The sequence below is a fragment of the Ruditapes philippinarum genome, unplaced genomic scaffold (genome assembly GCF_026571515.1).
Source record: "Ruditapes philippinarum isolate M1 unplaced genomic scaffold, ASM2657151v2 ctg4783_1_1_1_1, whole genome shotgun sequence".
NCBI classification, from domain to species: Eukaryota; Metazoa; Mollusca; class Bivalvia; order Venerida; family Veneridae; genus Ruditapes; species Ruditapes philippinarum.
The window spans coordinates 18,478-40,152 of NW_026866649.1; the positions used below are offsets into that span (position 1 = coordinate 18,478).

General features: G+C 34.4%; 1 protein-coding gene across 1 annotated transcript; it reads right to left on the reverse strand.

The window, feature by feature from the left end:
- Nucleotides 1–674: 674 nt before the first annotated feature.
- LOC132733222 (uncharacterized) lies at nucleotides 675–5,489 on the reverse strand. The gene is made up of 2 exons (XM_060719824.1): nucleotides 3,333–5,489; nucleotides 675–1,656 (listed from the first exon to the last, which is right to left on the reverse strand). Exons 1-2 carry the CDS (start codon nucleotides 3,461–3,463, stop codon nucleotides 939–941), a joined length of 849 nt encoding a protein of 282 aa, XP_060575807.1. The 5' UTR covers nucleotides 3,464–5,489; the 3' UTR covers nucleotides 675–938.
- Between the last annotated feature and the right edge of the window lie 16,186 nt (nucleotides 5,490–21,675).

The window sequence follows — 21,675 nt, forward strand, 5'->3', positions numbered from 1 at the left end:
ACACGCACACACACACACACACACAGGTGAATCGCTATATGCCACCGCATCGCAGATGCTGCGGTGGCATAAAAAGAAGTTATACTAAAAATACATTTTTAAGGGAAAAAATGTATGTTCATGGGGAGATAATTCTTCTTCTAGAGTTATGAACCTTGTCACATTTGATGTGTTTGATGATAAGGGACATATATTTGAAGTTGACTTTAAGAAATAAAGAAGGGGATAATTTTAAAAATATTGCTTCTTGAGTTATGGACCTTGTCACATAAGATGTGGTTGATGATAAGGAACATTTATTTTAAGTTTGAAGTTGATACCATAAGAATTGAAAAAAAAATATAGAAAGTATTTTACTGCACAAAAACTTTAATCTGAAATCTGGGTGCGGACACCAGATTGAGTAGAAGAGCTCTTCAGATACTTCTTATAGTCAACCTATTTAACAGTCATAATTTCAATAATGAAAGTGAATTTGATCTTTCAAAAATTAACGCAAAAAGTGTTACAGATAGTTTTATACGATATATCAATAATATACTTTTCAGACATAATGAAAAGTTATATTGACCTCGGACTATCATCCTTGGTCGATATACGGTAACTTTTCTCAGATTAAAAAAACTATATAACAACATCAACATAAAACTTTTATTGTAAAGTACTGCCTTTACAAGAAAATTAACAGCAAATATAACATTTAAGACATTATATAGAATTATCAGAAAACTGTCAATATGAATATTTAACTGCAAAATCATAAACATATTTGACAACCTGAAACTTGTGTACTTAATCACCTAAGACAGTTAAAATTCTTTTTTAACTGTTATATCTCAAATGAACTTTACAACTAAAAATCTGAATGTATGTCAATATGTAACAACAAAGTTATCTGAGTTATTTGCTACCATAATTGAAGTGTACAACACAATTGCTTATATTGAATATTGGTGCCGAGGTTTGTTCTCAGAGACACCACCAGACTGAATAGAAGCTGTGTTTTTCACTTGAGAAATACTGGTGCAGATAGGAATTTGATTCATTTCAGAAAAATCATTTTCCTTATTGAATAAGTCTTCATAGTCAATAGAATCAAGGTCATCTAGCGGCACAGAACTTACAGTTGCTGTAGGGACTAAGCTTTTTCTTTTGGAGGTTGAACTTGTAGTTGTTTTCTGTATAGAAGTAGTACATGAAGCTGGTTCTTTTAATGGCTTTGCAACAAACGGTGCTGAGAGAATGTCATTAATTTCTTCTTTCTTCGATTCAGAAAGGCGTTTTGCATACAAATCTATGGACAACATTGACTGATGTCCAGATACTCTCATAATGTGACGGGCTTCAACTCCGGCGTCATCAAGTGCTTTGATTGCTGTAGCCCTTAGGCAGTGATTAGTGTAGATTCGAGACAAGTTTGCCTGTGTAGAGATTTTTGGCATTAAATTTGCAAGTATACTTTTCCCCAGTGGAGCGTTATAAAACCACACTTTATCATTTTCATTAAATGATTCAAGAGGCCCTTGCCTTAGTGCTTCACACTTTGGATTTAGTTTAGACATGTACTTTTCGAACATTCTCACTGGGCAGTTTGGATTTTCACCCCAATCATACAATTTCCCTTCACCAATTGTTTGGTCTGGGTGTACATCTCCACTGAAAAATAAAAATATAAAAATTAGCCTAAATAAATAAATATTTCTTTATAAACTAGCAATATATTTAAAGTGATTTTAATTTATTGTTTAATTGCGACAGTCTTTATCAAAACACAATTTTTGCTTTTTCGCAAAATTTTACAAACAGAAAAATTTAGAATGATGTTTTAATTATAGAAATTGAGTTGGAATGATAGTTGTCAAATTTAGAGAAATTGGTAATTAATAGTAATTTGTAAGCTATTCCGGAAAGCTAATAAATCCGATCGAATGCTGGGTGAAACTAGATGTGTCAGGTTTATCTGTTTAACGGGTTCAGTCGGTTTTTAGCTAAAAACTGGTTAAAAAATTCAATAATAATAAGTATCTGACTAAAAGGCGGAAAAGTTTTAAATTGATTCTAAATATTACCTAAGTTTTTTTATGACAAGATATGACAATTGTTTGTATCTGAGTTGTTACACTCAACAATGTATTTTTTCTGATCTGATAGAATACAGTACCACCCTAGCAGAAAATAGTTACTCCGTATTCGGATATGTATTGTAAGCTAAATCATTTTGAGTACAACAAAATGGCATACATTTGTATGTTGTCATAAAAAAAAGAAAGAAAAAAAAGTTAAAGTTGAAAACCCAAGTATTCTATTAGTATGGTTGGTTATTACATCGCCATTTAATGGTGAATACTTTTTCTAACCATGACATCCCTGTGTATAAACACAGAAAACAAACAAAACAAAATTGTTTTGATATAAAATCATAAAGTATACTTTTCTGTCAGTGATTTATTAATGTTATATTTGTACTACAAAATGTATGTATCTATATACATGTATAGTAATAAGGAAGTGGCTAGCCATACAGGTCCGTACTGCTAGCCGAAAGTTGTAGTCGTAGGCAGGTATATCTAGGCTATACGCACTGTTGAGGCTAGCCGTAGTGCATTTTTTCAATAATATATAAATGCAATGATGAAGTCAGTAACTTGCTCGTCTTACTACATTTTTATAATGATCGAACATACCGTTGAGTGCCCTAAATTTGACCTGCCCTTGATTTGTCACTGTTTTATTTTATCACCCAATCATTTCGGAGGTACCAAAATAGTGAGAAAATCAATTAATGTGTACATTACATGTATCGGCAATTTTCATTTAGCAACAATTTTTAGACAGAAATTAAGGATAAAATACTTACGGTATAAATAAATTTTTTATCATCATTTCATTTTTATCGGACTGTTATCAAAAGTTTTTAACTTCGTCTGCTTTGTTTACATTTTAATGAGTAAGAAATTTCTTAGAAACATGCTACCGGAAATGTATATTTTAAGTAAAGTGCGTTGCAGGTGCGTGGTGACGAAACAAGGACCATTGAAAATGTCGGATGGGAAAGGTCAATAACCTTTACTTACTACGATTTATAGCTTATACTTAAGCCTTTTATTAGAAAATTAATACTGAATCAATGTGAACGGATAATAAATAAATTAACAAGACATTTTTATTGTGATTTATTTTCTTTTCAATCGTTTATATAACATTTGAATGCTTAGGGTGTCGAATCATGGGCAGATGAGGATATATATTTTCTCTAAATAATTTGATCCAGATTAAGATATCAATTCTTGAAGTAAAATCAACTTAGACTTTATATTAAAATTAAAATCTACCTGTGATTTTTGTCAGCCTCATCAATAACTTGTTCAATGTATCTTCGACCCGAACCAGTGGCACCAATAGAGAATGTAGACTTTGTCATAGAGCGTAGATTTTCTTGGCCACATCTGATTAGATACCACATAAGAAAGAACCAGACATGGCTCTGAAGTCCACAGGGGGATAAATAAAAAATTAGGCAAGACAGAGTTACGGTTCTTGTGCACAGTCAACATCATTCAGCTTCTTTAAGTCAGCAATTTCTATAAGACTTTTATGTTGTACAGATCCTTTACCATCATTTTCAGTTGTTTTACTTTTGCTGTGTAGGTTCTTTTTGTGCCACTGAAATCTGAACTGCTCAAGTCAATTTTGAAGTCAATCATCAGAAACTTTGAAAGTCCATATTTCACACTGTCCAATGATTTCTTGTTCATATCATCTCCATCTAATTTTCTAATGGAAGCAAGGAAAAGTTCAACATGTTCATTAAGAAATTCTTTCATTGATAGGAATATCAATCGATGCGCTCACCAGAAAATCATTGAAGAGCTTTTTGGAACGATCAATAACTCGTTTGGTGCTCACTGAATCAGCTGCAACTAATAATTTTTGTAAATATTCTTTGTTGTAGATTTAAACTGTTTATTTGCTTGTTCCATTTTTGTGCAGGCAATCCATGCGATTTTGTTTTCTGCTGCTAACCAGACACGACTTGCAATTTTATCATTCAACCCAAAGCGGTTTTAGACACGAAAAGCATTTTAGGTTACAAACAACTAATTTCGGTGGTTCATGGTCCCTCCTGATTTACTGTTGTAATGGCACTACGTATTAAAATTTAAAAATAAAACCTTAAATCGAGGAAAGAAGATGGCGGCCATTTCAATATTTAGAAAATAGACCACGTGACCAGATTTTATACTGTTAAAAAATACTGTTACCTATGTAACAGTACAAAATTCTTAGTCACATGGTACACTTGCATTAACAGTAAGAATAACTCCCAGAGGCCTATGGGAAATTAACATTACGAAAAAAGTGAGGGGTAATAATAAAAAATATTATTGTTTAAGGAAAATTCTAAGTTCAAGGGGAGATAAATCTAAATATATTGGTGCTAGAGTTATGAACCTTGTCACATAAGACGGGGATGATGATAATGTACATATATTTGAAGTATGAGGTTGATCCCTTAAGAAATAAAGTAACAGTAAAAAATACTATTTTGTAAGGAAAATTCTGAGTGGGGAGATAAATCTGAAAATATTGGTGCTAGAGTTATGAACCTTGTCACATAAGATGTGGTTGATGATAAGGAACATATATTTGAAGTTTGAAGTTGATACCTTAACCCTTTACCACATATATACGCGAAACAACGCACTTTCGACCCCCCCTCCCTTTTTTAGGCCTAAAATAGTGAAAAAATGTCCTATTCGGGCCCCAAACACATGTTTTCGTTTGAGAAATGTTGCTAAAATAGTGAGCACTTTTTTGGCGCGGCCCCCCATCCAAAAGATACATCAGGAGGTTACCAGAAGGGGGGTGTGCCCCCTTCTGTTTGGTGGTTTGAAAGGGGGGCGGAGTCCTCCTCATCGCCAAGAAAATTTTGGACTTGTGAGAGGCTTAAAATGACCAACGCTGAAAAGCCTTTGACTCTATCTCAAACCCTTGAGAAGTTGCAGCACTTTGAAATAAATTTTGATGGAAAAAATAACGAGGCAAAATAGTGATTTTTGGCAATTTTGAAATGTCCCCTCGTTGCCATGGTAACAGGAAATTTCAGACTGAGCATGTCGTTACAAAGGCAATGGTCCAGTCAACATTTGTGCCAAGTTTGATTAGTATTGAAGCATGTTTCATAGTTTCATAGCAGTTTGAACTTGTAAGAGGAGGCTTTTCAGTGAAAATGGCCATTTTTCACAATATGCTCATGGGGGAAAGGGTTAAGAAATGTTAAAGTTATAATGAAAAATCATTTTACTGCACAAAAACTTTAATCTGGACGCAGACGCCACGACAGGGCAAGTAGGGCAGTTCTCCATATACTTCGTATAGTCGAGCTAAAACTATTAACAGGTCAAAACACATTTTTTATTCAAGGGTCATAACAGCGCCCAAAATCATTCAACTAGAAAACTCTGCATAAATGCATAAGTTCTTGAGATATTAATCAATCCAGTAAAGTTCATTCTACTTGCATTAGTAGTTTATAAAGAGAATAAATCTAGACAAAACATTAAAAAACAAAAAAATATCAAAGGGCTATAACTCTGACAAAAATCATAAAACTTGAAAATTTGGTACTGGTCAGTCCTGCAGTTTGGATGAAATTCCCCCAAATGTTGTTGAGGAGTGGTCCGGACAAGTTTGTGTTGGACAAACAGACGAAGGGACAGACACATGACACAGAAGTTGTGACAACTTTGAAGCATTTATCAGCTACTGTGTAGCTGGCAACACAAAAATCATTAACATGCCAAAACGCCTTTTTTAATTCAAGGGCCACAACTCAGCCAAAAATCATTTAACTGGAAAAGCTGTGTAAGTACTGTAGCTTGAAAGAATGCAAAGTTCCTGTCAGGTTCAAAATCCAACAATGGCAGGTAACTTCAAGTAAGTGACAGAACTCTGATGACCAATAATAACATTATGTCAATTGCATTTTGTCCTTTTAAAATTGCATATACAAATTTCCCTGACAGACTGACAAAACCAAATAGTCTGTTTTTTTATTACTCAACACAATACAATCAAAAACAGAGATCTTTTACAGCATCTGCAACAAGATTGCTTACAAACTTTTAACCTGTTACAACCAATTGCCACTGCAAACAAGAGCCGGTTGAACCGGGTGATGCTCCCCGAATAGGTTTTGGACACAGGAAGGTATACCTCTTGTAGTGTCAGTTATGTCACAGAAAAAGTTCAAAGTGTAAAAATAACACAAATGTTGTGCACTACACATTGTCTCAATATGGTGATCATTTTTGTGAAATAGTTGTAAAATCCAACTTCAAATAACGAAGTTATGGGCCGGACATGATTTTGCTGCAAGGTCATGCTGTGACCTTGACCTTCAAGGTAGAAACCCAAATTGTTGCGCACGACACGTCATCTCAATATAGTGATCATTTCTGTGAAATAGTTTTAAAATCTATCTTCAAATAACAAAGTTATGGGCCGGACACGAATTTGCTGCAAGGTCATGCTGTGACCTTGACCTTCAAGGTAGCGACCCAAATGTTGTGCATGACACGTCATCTCAATATGATGATCATTTCTGTGAAATATTTTTAAAATCGGACTTCAAATAACGAAGTTATGGGCCGGATACAATTTTGCTGCAAGGTCATGCTGTGACCTTGACCTTCAAGGAAGTGACCCAAATGTTGCGCGCGACACGTCGTCTCAATATGGTGATCATTTCTGTGAAATATTTTTAAAATCCATTTTCAAATAACAAAGTTATAGGCCAGACACGATTTTGCTGCAAGGTCATGCTGTGACCTTGACCTTCAAGGTAGCAAGCCAAATGTTGCGCGCGACACGTCGTCTCAATATGGTGATCATTTCTGTGAAAAAGTTTTAAAATCCGACTTCAAATAACAAAGTTCTGGGCCGGACACTATTTTGCTGCAAGGTCATGCTGTGACATTGACCTTCAAGGTAGCAACCCAAATGTTGCGCGCGACACGTCACCTTAATATGGTTATCATTTCTGTGAAAAATTTTTAAAATCCGACTTCAAATAATGAAATTATGGACCGGACACGATTTTGCTGCAAGGTCATGCTGTGACCTTGACCTTCAAGGTAGCGAGCCAAATGTTGCGCGCGACACGTCGTCTCAATATAATGATCATTTCTGTGTTTTATAATCGGACTTCAAATAACAAAGTTATGGGCCGGGAACGAATTCGGGACGTACGTATGGACGGACTGACGGACGGACAACCCGACGACTATATGCTCCCCCGAAATTTTTCGGGGAGCATAATAAATCTAATGAATATTGTTTAAATTAAATAATTCATAGAATACAATATAATTAACACTTGTGTCTAAAGAAAATAGTTATCTAACACTACTGATTTTGTTTTCGGCCATAACAAACTATATAAATCTGAAGAATACCCAGACACCATTTCAAGGACAAAACAGGGTGGTGGAAGGGGTTTCGCGGAGAACCTAGTTTTTAACCATTGACATTATTATGTTTATCAGGGTGGTTTTTTTTTTTGGTACGACTATGTGATGCTGCCATATCTCTTTTTTAGAGGAAAAATAGCACACAAACAGCAACTTTGCGTTATTTTTGCTCAGGGGAGTATAAACAATTAATTACAATAAACTCTTTAAAACCACGTGTTATCAACAATTAAATACTTTTATAGATAATATTTATTTAGGTGCAAAATGCTTGCAGTAAAAAAATATGCAAATATTGCTCATGTGGTTATACTCGGCATTTCTCACCTATCACAATTACCCAATATGACAGCATCAATTGCTCCTTTTGATTTCTGTTTAATTAAATCAATTTTGGTAGGAAAGTTTTGAACTTTTAGGGAATTTTCAACCTGAGGGAGGAAATATGTCAATGTCCGGCTACTTCTAAGGCTTCTTTAATAGAATATAAAAACTTTAAGTCAGATAGAGACGCAAACTTTTCATATGAAGATTCCTTTTGTCGAAAACATTTTAACACTGTTAAAGTCTATGAAAAATGAGAGTTAGCAAACATAAAAACATTCAACTTCCTTCAGAGGACTTATACATAAACGGTATTTGTCAAAAAAAGACATTTATAGTTAAGTTACTATAGTCTGTCCCACCAAATTTGAATATTCCATTTTTTGTTAAATATAATAGTAAAGTCATTTAAATAAATGTCATGTTAACCCTGATGTCAATATCTCTAGGCATGTTTTTCATTTTTTTCATAAAGTCAGTAGGTCAAAATGTTAAAATAACACTTTTTCCCGTTGACTTAAGTTGTAACCTGACGTGACATCCATTTCAAAATGGCGGCGCCCATACTAACGTCATTTAGGTTCGTCTCACAATAAGCATGAAAAGTTTTCAGTAATTACAAAAATTTTATTTTTGTTATTCACTTACTGATCAATATCTAAATGTTACATGTATCATTAACATGAACTAGAGATGTGTCCATAGGACACGGGTGCCCCCACCGCACCACTGTTCTGTCAATCTTTTTATTAAGTCAAGGGAAATAACTCTACAAATACTGGATAAATCCACAAGCGAAACCCCAGGTGCAAATCTAAATATGCTGAGCAACCTGACCATAAGGTTTAATGACTATGTTTAAATCCTTTTTGAGTAACTTGCGACACAAGTTGAAAATTGCAAGAATTTTCTAAGTGAAGGGCAATAACTCTAAAAATACAAAATAAATCCAGACGAAAATACCTGGTGCACAACTGCACATGCTGATCAATATTCCTGTAAAGTTACATGACTCTAAGTCAAATACTTTTTGAGTTATATGCGACACAAGTTGAAAATTGCAAAATTTTACTAAGTCAGGGGCAATAACTCTGAAAATACTAATAATATCAAGACAAAAATACCCAGGTGCACAACTACACATGCTGATTAACATTCCTGTAAAGTTTCATGACTCTAGGTCAAATACTTTTTGAGTTACGTGCGACACAAAAGTGAACGGACGGACGGACGGACGGAAGGACGGACGGACAGACGGACGTTCTAACAGGAGAGTAATTATGTGGCTACTCCTTTGTTCTCTCTATTGTTCTTTTTAGCCACGCAAAAGAAAATAGCCACATATAAGCATTACGGAATGAATGACATCAAGGAGAAAGAACAGTTACCTATTGTCCCTCTAGCCACATAATTACTCTCCTGTGAGTGCGGACGGACGGACGGACGGACGGACAAGGGTAAATCTAAATGCCCGCCACTAACATGGGGGCACAAAAAGGTGAACAAAGATTGTGTCTAAAGGTTAATTTTACTAGCAAACTAAATATTGCGTTTTAAAATAATCACCAATTGAAAACATTTGAAGTAAAATACAACTTCATAATTTAAAACAAACAGCAGACTTAAATAGGTTTACATTTAATTACTAGTATGTTCATATTCTGTCGTATTTTATATTCATTTTAAGAGAAAAAGATCAATGAAGTGACTTATCAATTAAGCGTGTATCTTGACTTACACAATACGTCATAAAGGACAGAACCTGAACACTACAAGACTAAAACAATATTCTTCTATGACCTTCCTTCGTATGTAAGTAAATTGAACGGAACAAGCAATTATCATAGTATTGCAAGCAATCCATATGTCCCCTACTGGTTAGAATCCAGCAACATTTTGAAGGGCCGTTGGCCATTCACTAATGTTTCTATTTTAAGTAAATTTGTTGGAAAAGTGATCACAGGAAACAGATTTAATGAACAGACAGACAGACAGACAGACAGACTGAATGACAATTTTTTAAACATCCCTGTTACCAAAATATAACATTTTTAAAAGCAAAATTCTTAAAAAGGAGATAACTCTTGAAATAAAGATGCAAGACATCATACATGATGTGAGTGTAACAAAGAACAATTAGTAATGAAGGTGTTGATAATGAATGTTTATTTTGAATTTGAAGTAAAAGAAAGTTGATAGAATGAATAAGAAAAATTGAAGTTAAAGGAGGACATAATTCTGGAAATATGGATGCTAGATTTATAAACCTTGTCATATTATCATGATGTGGGAGTTTGAAGTAAATCCTATAAGTAATGAAGAAGTTGGAGTAAAATATACCAATTTCTCGAAAAAAAAAATCTAAGTTCAAGGTGTACCTTATTCTGGAAATAGAGTATGCTAGAATATTGAACCTTCTCACAAATGATTTGATTGATAATAAGAAACATATATATGAAGTTTGAAGAAGATACATTTTACATAATAAAGAAGTTATTTTAAAAAAACACTTTTTTCATGAAAATTTTAAGTTCAAAGAAGGCAATTATGACAATTTTTGTGCTAGAGTTGTAAACCTTGTCACATATGATGTGGTTGATGACAACTTATATTTGAAGTTTGAAATAAATACCTTAAGAAATAAAAAACATATAGTGTAAAAGCCTAAAATAAAAACAAGAATCAGAAATCTTGACGAGGTTGCCAATGTTTGTTAGGGTAAATAAAACTCCCTATAGTCAAGATTAAATGATGTGTATAATTTTCATACTGCCACCTATCCATATTTTAAGTTTCATAACATTTTCCAGCTCTTTTTGACTAAACACAAATATTGTTATTTTGCTATGTTTTAAGCCTATTTGATGTCATAATGATTGCAACCATTTTTTTCAACATAGGAAGCAAAGAAAAAGACGAGCATAATCTTCAGACTGCTATCTACCCATATTTCAAGTTTCATAAAAATATTTTCAGTACTTTTTGCGTTATCATAGGATCCACCGACCGACCGACCGAATAAGGATAAAGGGCCATTTCTATTGTTATTTTCTTTTGTTTAATAGAGGGCCATGGCCCCTTATTCTATTGTTGCGGAATGAATTCTATCGTTCTTTTTTGTTCTGTTTACAGTTAGATGGCCTGAGCCTATCCCTATTCGGTAGTGCGGACAGACGGACATACTTACAAAATGGTACTTATGTGACTTTTCCTTTGATATTTTTAGTCATTTTTAGTCACACAAGGCTTAAAGAAAGACACACAAGTAAAACAGAATGAATAGGATCAAAGAGAATTTACTGTTACCAATTGTTCTCCAAGTCACAAAAGTATCTCTGGGTTTGTACGGACTGACGGACAGATGGACAAAGGGTAAACCTAAAGTCCCCTCTAGTAAACCGGTAGGGGACTAATAACACTATCATAAATATATCATACAAGGAAAGAATGATCAAGACCATGTATATTAAAGAAAAATAATACAATAACCTATTAATTGCTTATGTTTAATTTACTTAATTCTGGAGTTTTCTGAATTGTGTCCATTAATATATATCAAGTCTATTCAAAAATATTTAAAAGGTCCGATGGTATACAATATGTTATCTTTCTTATTTAGGGTGTGATGTTCATGCGCTAAAACTATTCTATAAGTTCAACTTTAACAACAGAAACTGACGTTAGAAATCACACGCAAAAACTATTATATTCCTGCAAACCTGGTAAGAAAGATATAACAAGAGTCATGTCAACATGGCCATCCCTTGCCGAATGTGTTTGCTCATTGGAAGAATATATATGTAGTAGAGCAGAATAATTCAATTTTAAGAGATTTTTTGGTAATGAAAACTGATGGCTGAAGTGATTACAGATTTGAAACCTATGTGAATACTGATGGCTGAAAATAACAAAGGGCAATAACTGAAAAATAATGCAGGGTAAGTTATCATTCTTGTGTGCTGCACTACTCCTCAATGAGACCTATCCACCTATGAAGTTTCAAGTTGATTTCTCAAAGGCTTTTATAGCTATGCTCTGGACAAAAATTAAGCATGAAAAAATTTAAAGGGCAATAACTGAAAAATTATGCAGGGTAGAGTTATCATTCTTGTGTGCTGCACTACTCCTCAATGAGATCTATCCACCTATGAAGTTTCAAGTTGATTTCTCAAAGGCTTTTATAGCTATGCTCTGGACAAAAATTAAGCATGAAAAAATATAAAGGGCAATAACTGAAAAATTATGCAGGGAAGAGTTATCATTCTTGTGTGCAGCACTACTCCTCAATGAGACCTATCCACCTATGAAGTTTCAAGTTGATTTCTCAAAGGCTTTTATAGCTATGCTCTGGACAAAAATTAAGCATGAAAAAATATAAAGGGCAATAACTGAAAAATTATGCAGGGAAGAGTTATCATTCTTGTGTGCTGCACTCCTCCTCAATGAGACCTATCCACCTATTAAGTTTCATGTTGATATCTCAAAGGCTTTTTTAGTAATGCTCTGGACAAAAATTAAGCATGAAAAATAACAAAGGGCAATAACTCAAAAATTATACAGGGTAATGTTATCATTCTTGTGTGCTGCACTACTCCTCAATGAGATCTATCCACCTATGAAGTTTCAAGTTGATACCTCAAACACTTTTTGAGATAAGCTCCTGACAAAAAGTATGAAAAATAACAAATGGCAATAACTCAAAAATTATAATAGGAAGAGTCATTGTTCTTGTGCACAGCATTCCTTCTCAATAAGATCTTTCCACCTATGAAGTTTCATGTTGACATCTCAAAGACTCTGAGTTATGCTCCACTCAGGTTGTTATAAAGTATGAAAAATAACAAAGGGCAATAACTAAAAAATAATGCAGGATAGAGTTATCATTCTTGTGCTCAATAATTATGATCTATCCACCTATGAAGTTTCAAGTTGATAACTCACAACACTTTTTGAGATATGCTCCAGACAAAAAGTATGAAAAATAACAAAGGGCAATAACTAAAAATTATAATGGGAAGAGTTATCTTTCTTGTGCACAGCATTCCTCCCCAATAAGATGTATCCACCTATGAAGTTTCATGTTGACATCTCAAACACTTTTTGAGTTATGCTTAACTGGGGTGAAAAATGAAGTATGAAAAATAACAAAGGGCAATAACTCAAAAATTATGAACGGTAGAGTTATCATTCTTGTGCACTGCACACCTACTGAGTGAGATCTATCCACCTATGAAGTTAAATGTTGATATCTCATAAGCTTTTTGAGTTATGCTCTGGACAAAAATTAAGTTTGAAAAATAACAAAGGCCAATAACTGAAAAATTATGTAGGGTAGAGTTATCATTCTTGTGCACTGCACTCCTTTCCACCTATGAAGTTTCAAGTTGATACCTCAAATACTTTTTGAGATATGCTCCGGACATTTTTGTCGGAGACGGACAGATGGAAGGATGGAGGCTATTTCTATATTCCCTGCAGCCTTTTGGCGAGGGACAACAGGTTGTTGTGAAAAAAAGTAACAAGAGGGCCATGATGGCCCTGAGGTCGCTCACCTGTACATAGGCCCCCAACCCCCCCCCCCCCCCAAACATGCAGGGCCAATTTAACCCAAGGGCTTTTATTTGCACAAACTTGGTAGACACCGATAAGAAGATGTTTCATGCTAAACATCTAAGCTCTAGTTCATTGGGCTTTTTAAAAGAAGATTTTTTTTCAGTTTTTACTATACACATATAGTTAAAAACAATGACACCCCTGAGGCCGGGCCAGTTTTGACCCCAGGGCTTTTATTTGAACAAACTTTGTAGACACCTACTAGAAGATGTTTCATGCTTAATATCTAAACTCTAGCTATTTGGTTTTTTCAAAGAAGATTTAAAGTTTTTGCTAAACACATATAAAGAAAATCATTGACCCCCGGGGGGGGCCAATTTTGATCCCAGGTCTTTTTTTTGAACAAACTTTGTAGACACTCACTAAAAGATGTTTCATGCTTAATATCTTAACTCTAGCTATTTGGGTTTTTCAAAGAAGATTTTTTTAAGTTTTTGCTATACACATATAAAGGAAAATCAATGACCCCGGGGCAGTGCCAATTTTGACCCCAGGGCTTTTATTTGAACAAACTTGGTAGACACCTATTAGAACATGTTTGATTCTCAATATCTTAGCCATAGCTCTTTGAGTTCTTTAAAAGAAGATTTTTTAAGTTTTTACTATATGCATATAGGGAAAATCAATGACCCCCGGGGCGGGGCCAAATTTGACCCAGGGCTTTTATTTAAAACAAACTTGGTAGACACCATTTAGAACATGTTTCATGCTAAAATATCTTAGCTCTAGCTCTTTGGGTTCTTTAAAGAAGATTTTTTTAAGTTTTTTACTATATGCATATAGGAAAATCAATGACCCCGGGGCGGGGCCAATTTTGACCCCAGGGCTTTTATTTGAACAAACTTGGTAGACACTCACTAGGAGATGTTTCATGCCAAATATCAGAATAATTCAATATTAAGAGGTCTTTCGGAAATGAAAACTGATGGCTGAAGTGATTACAGATTTGAAACCTATGTGAATACTGATGGCTGAAAATAACAAGAGCCACCGCCGGGCGGGGGCAACGCTCGACTTTTTACTTTTTCTAAACGCAAACATAGAAAGGTTTGAACATATATTGACGTTTCCTTTTTATAAATTAAGTTGGTCTGTCTTGTCACATTAGTTTTGTTTATATATTTTGTATATATATGAATAGAAACATTAAGCATATTTCTAAAAATAGCAACAGTACGCAATTTCTTAAAATAGCAACATGACGCAATTTCTAAAAATAGAAAAAAATGTCGCAATTTCTAAAAATAGAAAAAAATGACATAATTTCTAAAAATAAAAAAATGACGCAATTTCTAAAAATAGCAACAATGATGCAATTTCTAAAAATAGAAAAATTGATGCAATTTTTAAAAATAGCAACAATGACGCAATTTCTAAAAATAGCAACAATGACGCAATTTCTAAAAATAGAAAAAAAATGACGCAATTTCTAAAAATAGAAAAAATGACGCAATTTCTAAAAATAGAAAAAAATGACGCAATTTCTAAAAATAGCAACAATGACGCAATATCAAAAAATAGACAAAAATGACGCAATTTCTAAAAATAGAAAAAAATGACGTAATTTCTAAAAATAGAAACAATGACGCAATTTCTAAAAATAGAAAAAAAAATGACGCAATTTCTAAAAATAGAAAAAAATGACGCAATTTCTAAAAATAGCAACAATGACGCAATTTCTAAAAATAGAAAAAATGACGCAATCTCAAAAATAGAAAAAAATTACGCAATGAAAACAATGAAAATTTCAATAATTTGACCTTCAAAGGCAATGTCATTAATGAGTGAAGGTCAAGGTCTTTCGGTATATTTTTAACAGTTATCTTTGAAGCTTATTATGTTCAAGTTTGAAGACAATCCATTCAAAAATAACAAAGTTACAGCCAATAATAGCCAAAAAAATGAAAATTTCAATAATTCGACCTTCAAAGTCAAGGTCATTGATGAGTGAATGTCAAGGTCTGACTGGTTATTTTTAAGAGATATCCTTGAAGATTATTATGTTCAAGCTTGAAGACAATCCATTCAAAAATAACAAAGTAACAGCCAATAACAGCATGAACAAGCAAAAATTGGACTTTTAACCTTGAAGGTCAAGGTCATTTATGGATGAAGGTCAAGGTTAGTGTGGTCTACTGAAAGGTCTTGTCCCAAGGGTTGTTGTGGCCAAGTATGAAGACAATACACCAAGAAATAAAAAAGTTATGATCCAGGTACAAGTTTTCGGATGGCAACGGCAACGGCAAAGGCAACGGCAACGCCGACCTGACTATAACAATACCTCTACTTTAAAAAAAAAAAGTCGAGCTAAAAAAGGGCAATAACTGAAAAAATAATGCAGGGTAGGTGATCATTCATGTGTGCTGCACCCCTCCTTAGAAAAGTCTATCCACCTATGAAATTTCAAGTTGATATCTCTAATACTTTTTGAGATAAGCTCTGGACAAAATAGTATGAAAAAGAACAAGGGCAATAACTCAAAAAATATATAGGGAAGAGTTATCATTCTTGCGCACAGCATTCCTCCTCAAAAAGATCTATCCACCAATGACATTTCATGTTGACATCTCAAACACTTTTTGAGTTATGCTCCACTCAGGTGAAAAATTAAATATGAAAAATAACAAAGGGCAATAACTCAAAAATTATGAAAGGTAGAGTTATCATTCTTGTGCAGTGCACACCTGAGTGAGATCTATCCACCCATGAAGTTTCATGTTGATATCTCAAAGGCCTTTTGAGTTATGCTCTGGACAAAAATTTATTTTGAAAAATAACAAAGGGCAATAACTCAAAAATAATACAGGGTAGAGTTATCATTCTTGTGCATTGCACTCCTCCTCAATGAGATCCATCCACCTATGAAGTTTCAAGCTGATACCTCAAATACTTTTTGAGATAATCTCCCGACAAAGTAGTATGAAAAAGAACAAAGGGCAATAACTCAAAAATTGTATAGGGAAGAGTTATCATTCTTGTGCACAGCATTCCTCCTCAATAAGATCTTTCCACCTATGACATTTCATGTTGACATCTCAAACACTTTTGAGTTATGCTCCACTCAGGTGAAAAATTAAGTATAAACAAGAGGGCCATGATGGCCCTGAGGTCGCTCACCTGTATATAGGCCCACGGAGCGGGGCGAGTTTAAACCCCAGGGCTTTTATTTGAACAAACTTGGAAGACACCCATTTGAAGATGTTTCATGATGTTAAGTTTTTACTACATATACATATAATGAAAAACAATGACCTGTGCCCCCCCCCCCCCCAACAGGGCCAATTTTAACCCAACAGCTTTTATTTGAACAAACTTTGTAGACACCCACAAGAAGATGTTTCATGCTACACATCTAACCTCTAGCTCATTGGGTTTTTTAAAAGAAGATTTTTTAAGTTTTTACTATACACATATAGTTAAAAACAATGACACCTCTGAGGCAGGGCCAATTTGACCCCAGGGCTTTCATTTGAACAAACTTTGTAGACACTTACTATAAGATGTTTCATGCTTAATATCTAAACTCTAGCTATTTGGGTTTTTTCAAAGAAGATTTTTAAGTTTTTGCCATACACATATTTAGGAAAATCAATGACCCCCGGGGCGGGGCCAATTTTGACCCCAGGGCTTTTATTTGAACAAACTTTGTAGACACCCATTAGAACATGTTTCATGCTAAATATCTTAGCTCTAGCTCTTTGGGTTCTTTAAAAGAAGTTTTTTAAGTTTTTACTATATGCATATAGGGCAAAATCAATGACCCCCGGGGCGGGGCCAATTTTGACCCCAGGGCTTTTATTTGACCAAACTTGGTAGACAATCATTAGAAGATGTTTCATGCTAAATATCTTAGCTCTAGCTCTTTGGGTTCTTTAACAGAAGATTTTTTAAGTTTTTACTATATGCATATAGGGAAAATCAATGACCCCCTGGGGCGAGGCCAATTTTGACCCCAGGGCTTTTATTTGAACAAACTTGGTAGACACTCATTAAAAGATGTTTCATGCCAAATATCTTAGCTCTAGCTCTTTGGGTTCTTTAAAAGAAGATTTTTAAGTTTTTACTATATGCATATAGGGAAAATCAATGACCCCCTGGGGCAGGGCCAATTTTGACCCCAGGGCTTTTATTTGAACAAAATTTGTAGACACTCACTAGAAGATGTTTCATGCTAAATATCTAAGCTCTAGCTCTTTGGGTTTTTTAAAAGAAGATATTTAAAGTTTTTTCTTTCGGTTGCCATGGCAACCAGAGTTCTGCATGGAATTAAATTCTTTGAACAATTTTTAAAGGTGACCACCAAAGGAACATACCTGTGAAGTTTGGATGAAATTGGCTTAGTGGTTTATGAGGAGATGTCATTTAAAGCAAAAGTTTACGGACGGACGGACGCCGGAGGGATGCCGGACGAAAAGTGATCACAAAAGCTCACCCTGTCACTTTGTGACAGGTGAGCTAAAAATAACAAAGGGCAATAACTCAAAAATTATGAAAGGTTGAGTTATCATTCTTGTGCAGTGCACACCTCCTGAGTGAGATCTATCCACCTATGAAGTTTCATGTTGATATCTCAAAGGCTTTTTGAGTTATGCTCTAGACAAAAATTAATTTTGAAAAATAACAAAGGGCAATAACTCAATAATTATATAGCAAAATGTTATCATTCTTGCGCATAGCATTCCTCCTCAATAAGATCTATCAACCTATGACATTTGATGTTGAGATCTCAAACACTTTTTGAGTTATGCTCCACTCAGGTGAAAAATTAAGTATGAAAACTAACAAAGGGCAATTACTCAAAAATTATGAAAGGTATAGTTATTATTCTCGTGCACTGCACACCTGCTGAGTAAGATCTATGCACCTATGTAGTTTCATGTTGATATCTCAAAGGCTTTTTGAGTTATGCTCTGGACAAAAATTAATTTTGAAAAAATAACAAAGGGTAATAACTCAAAAATTATGCAAATAGAGTTATCATTCTTGTGCACTGCACTCCTCCTCAATGAGGTCTATCCACCTATGAAGTTTCAAGTTGATACCTCAAATACTTTTTGAGATATGCTTCGGACAAAAATGTCGGACGGAAGGTCGGATGGACAGAGACTATTTCTATATCCCCCGCCACCTTTCGGCGGGGGATAAAAGCGCGATAGATTTATGCTATGTAAATTATTGTTGACGTAATAAAAAGATTTTTTCGTTAGATATCCATTCTGAGAGTAAGATCTATCACAGGAGCTTGACATTCTATCAATAATTGAAAAATATAAGCAAAATTTTTTAATAATTAAGAAACTAGAAATGTGTCATCATGCCACGGATGCCCCCGCAAGCAGCCAAAATTTCAGATGTTATAATATTTAGTTCCAAATTTGTTTGCACAAATTATTTTTTTCATTTTAAGTTCAAAGCCCTTAAAACTTTTCAATGTCAACACAAACCATTTTCATACAATGTTCAAGGCACTGAAATTATTCAGTCTTAACCTTTTGAAAATAGCATGTTTCATATTTGTAGCCAAAATAATGGCTACATACATTTCAACAAAAGTATGATTGCTGAAACTGAAAGTTCAAAATTTTTCCAACATTCAAGAAAGATAAGTTTGTCCAAAATCATTGAACCACGACCAAATTCAAACTTAAACTGCTTATTCCTAAGATGTATCTATATTATTTTCAAAGTGAAAGGGACATAAATCTGCCAAAAAAACATCGAACCATGACCAAATTCCAACTTGACCTGCCTATTCCTTTGACATATCCATATGTCAAATTTGAGTTGAATATGTAACAGTCTGTTTGGTAGATAATGAACAGAAACTGAAAATTTCATATTATTTTCAAAGTGAAAGGGGCATAACTCTGCCAAAAATCATCAAACCATGACCAAATTTCAACTTGACCTGTGCATTCTTTTGACCTATCCATATGTAAAGTTTGAGTTGAATGTGTTGTACCGTTGAAAAGATAATGAACGGAAACTGAAAATTTCATATTATTTTCAAAGTGAAAGGGGCATAACTCTGCCAAACATCATAGAACCATGACCAAATTCGAACTTAACCTGTAGTTTCTTATGACATATCCATATGTCAAATTTGAGTTGAATGTGCGCAACCATTACTAAGATAATGAACCGAAACTGGTCTATGGACTGATGAATTGACCAATAGACAGACAAATGCAAAAACAATTTTAAAGGGGGGGGGGGGGGGGGGGGGGGGTGGGCATAAAAATCTGAAAAATAATAAAGTTGCTAAGAGACACTGATGACAGGACAGATGGAACTAGAAATGTGTCATCATGCCACGGATGCAGCCAAAATTTCAGATGGTGCATTAATTATTTTTTTCATTTTAAGTTCAAAGCCCTTAAAACTTTTCAATGTTAACACAAACCATTTCCATACAATGTTCAAGGCACTGAAATTATTCAGTCTTAACCTTTTAGAAATAGCATATTGCATATTTGTAGCCAAAATAATGGCTAAAAGAATGAGTGGTGAAACTGAAAGTTCAAAATTTTTCCAACATTCAGGAAAGATAAGTTTGTCTAAAATCATTGAACCATGACCAAATTCCAACTTAAACTGCTTATTCCTAAGATGTATCTATATTATTTTCAAAGTGAAAGAGACAAACTCTGCCAAAAAATCATCAAACCATGACCAAATTCCAACTTGACCTGCCCATTCCTTTGACATATCCATATGTCAAATTAAAGTTGAATATGTGACACTGTTGGGTAGATAATGAACAGAAACTGTAGATTTCATATTATTTTCAAAGTAAAAGGGGCATTACTCTGCCAAAAATCATTGAACCATGACCGAATTCGAACTTGGCCTGAGCATTTCAAAAACATATCCATATGTCAAATTTGAGTTGAATGTGTTGTACCATTGGGAAGATAATAAACGGAAACTGAAAATTTCATATTACTTTCAAAGTGAAAGGGGCATAACTCTGCCAAAAATCATTGAACCATGACCAAATTTGAACTTGACCTGCGCATTCCTTTGACGCATCCATATGTCACGTTTGAGTTGAATGTGTTGTACCTTGAGGGAGATAATGAATGGAAACTGAAAATTTCATATTATTTTCAAAGTAAAAGGGGCATAACTCTGCCAAAAATCATCGAACCATGACCAAATTCGAACTTGACCTGTATTTTTTCATGACATATCAATATGTCAAGTTTGAGTTGATTGTGTTGTACCATTGGGGAGATAATGAACGGAAACTGAAAATTTCATATTTTTTTCAAAGTAAAAGGGGCATAACTCTGCCAAAAATCATCGAACCATAACCAAATTCGAACTTGACCTGTATTTTCTCATGACATATCCATATGTCAAGTTTGAATTGAATGTGTCCAACCGTTCTTAAGATAATGAACGGAAACTGAAATTTCATATTATTTTTAAAGTAAAAGGGGCATAACTCTGCCAAAAATCATCGAACCATGACCAAATTCGAACTTGACCTGTATTTTCTCATGACATATCCATATGTCAAATTTGAGTTGAATATGCCCAACCGTTCTTAAGATAATGAACGGAAACTGATGATGACAGAATGACGGAGGACGGAATGACGGAACAGGGTAACACTATATGCCCCGGCCATTACATGGCGGGGGCATAAAAATGGAAAGCAGAACAAACTAGTGACTATCCTTCACATATTTCAGGGAGCATATAAAAATACCATAATCTCAGATGAAATATAAAAAGGACCTTACCACATCTATCTGGAAAACAGTACACTTTTAAAATCAGAGACACCCATATACCTAAAAATAAAAAGACATGAGTAAATATATGATCTACATGTATATTTGAAGTTATGACATTAACTGTTATTACACTGTTGGGCTCTGTATTCAGGAATAATGTACCAGTCAAATCTCAACCTTGTTTACTGATTGGATGGGACCAAACAAAGTGACTAATATATAGAACCCCACCCTCTACCATGTGCGATGAGGGAATTATCATAAACCTCCAAAAATATGTTTGATGAAGAGTACAACAATTTTTGTTGTTGTTTTGATTGGGTTTTACATCACATCGACACAGTATAGGTCATATTGCGACGTTTCAGCTTTACTGGTGGAGGAAGACCTTAGGTGCCTCTCCGTGCATTATTTCAGGCACGAACGGCCACCTGAGTAGAACCACCGACATTCCGTAAGCTAGCTGGATGACTTCCTTACATGAAAGAATCCAAAGTACATGTAGGGATTCGAACCCACAG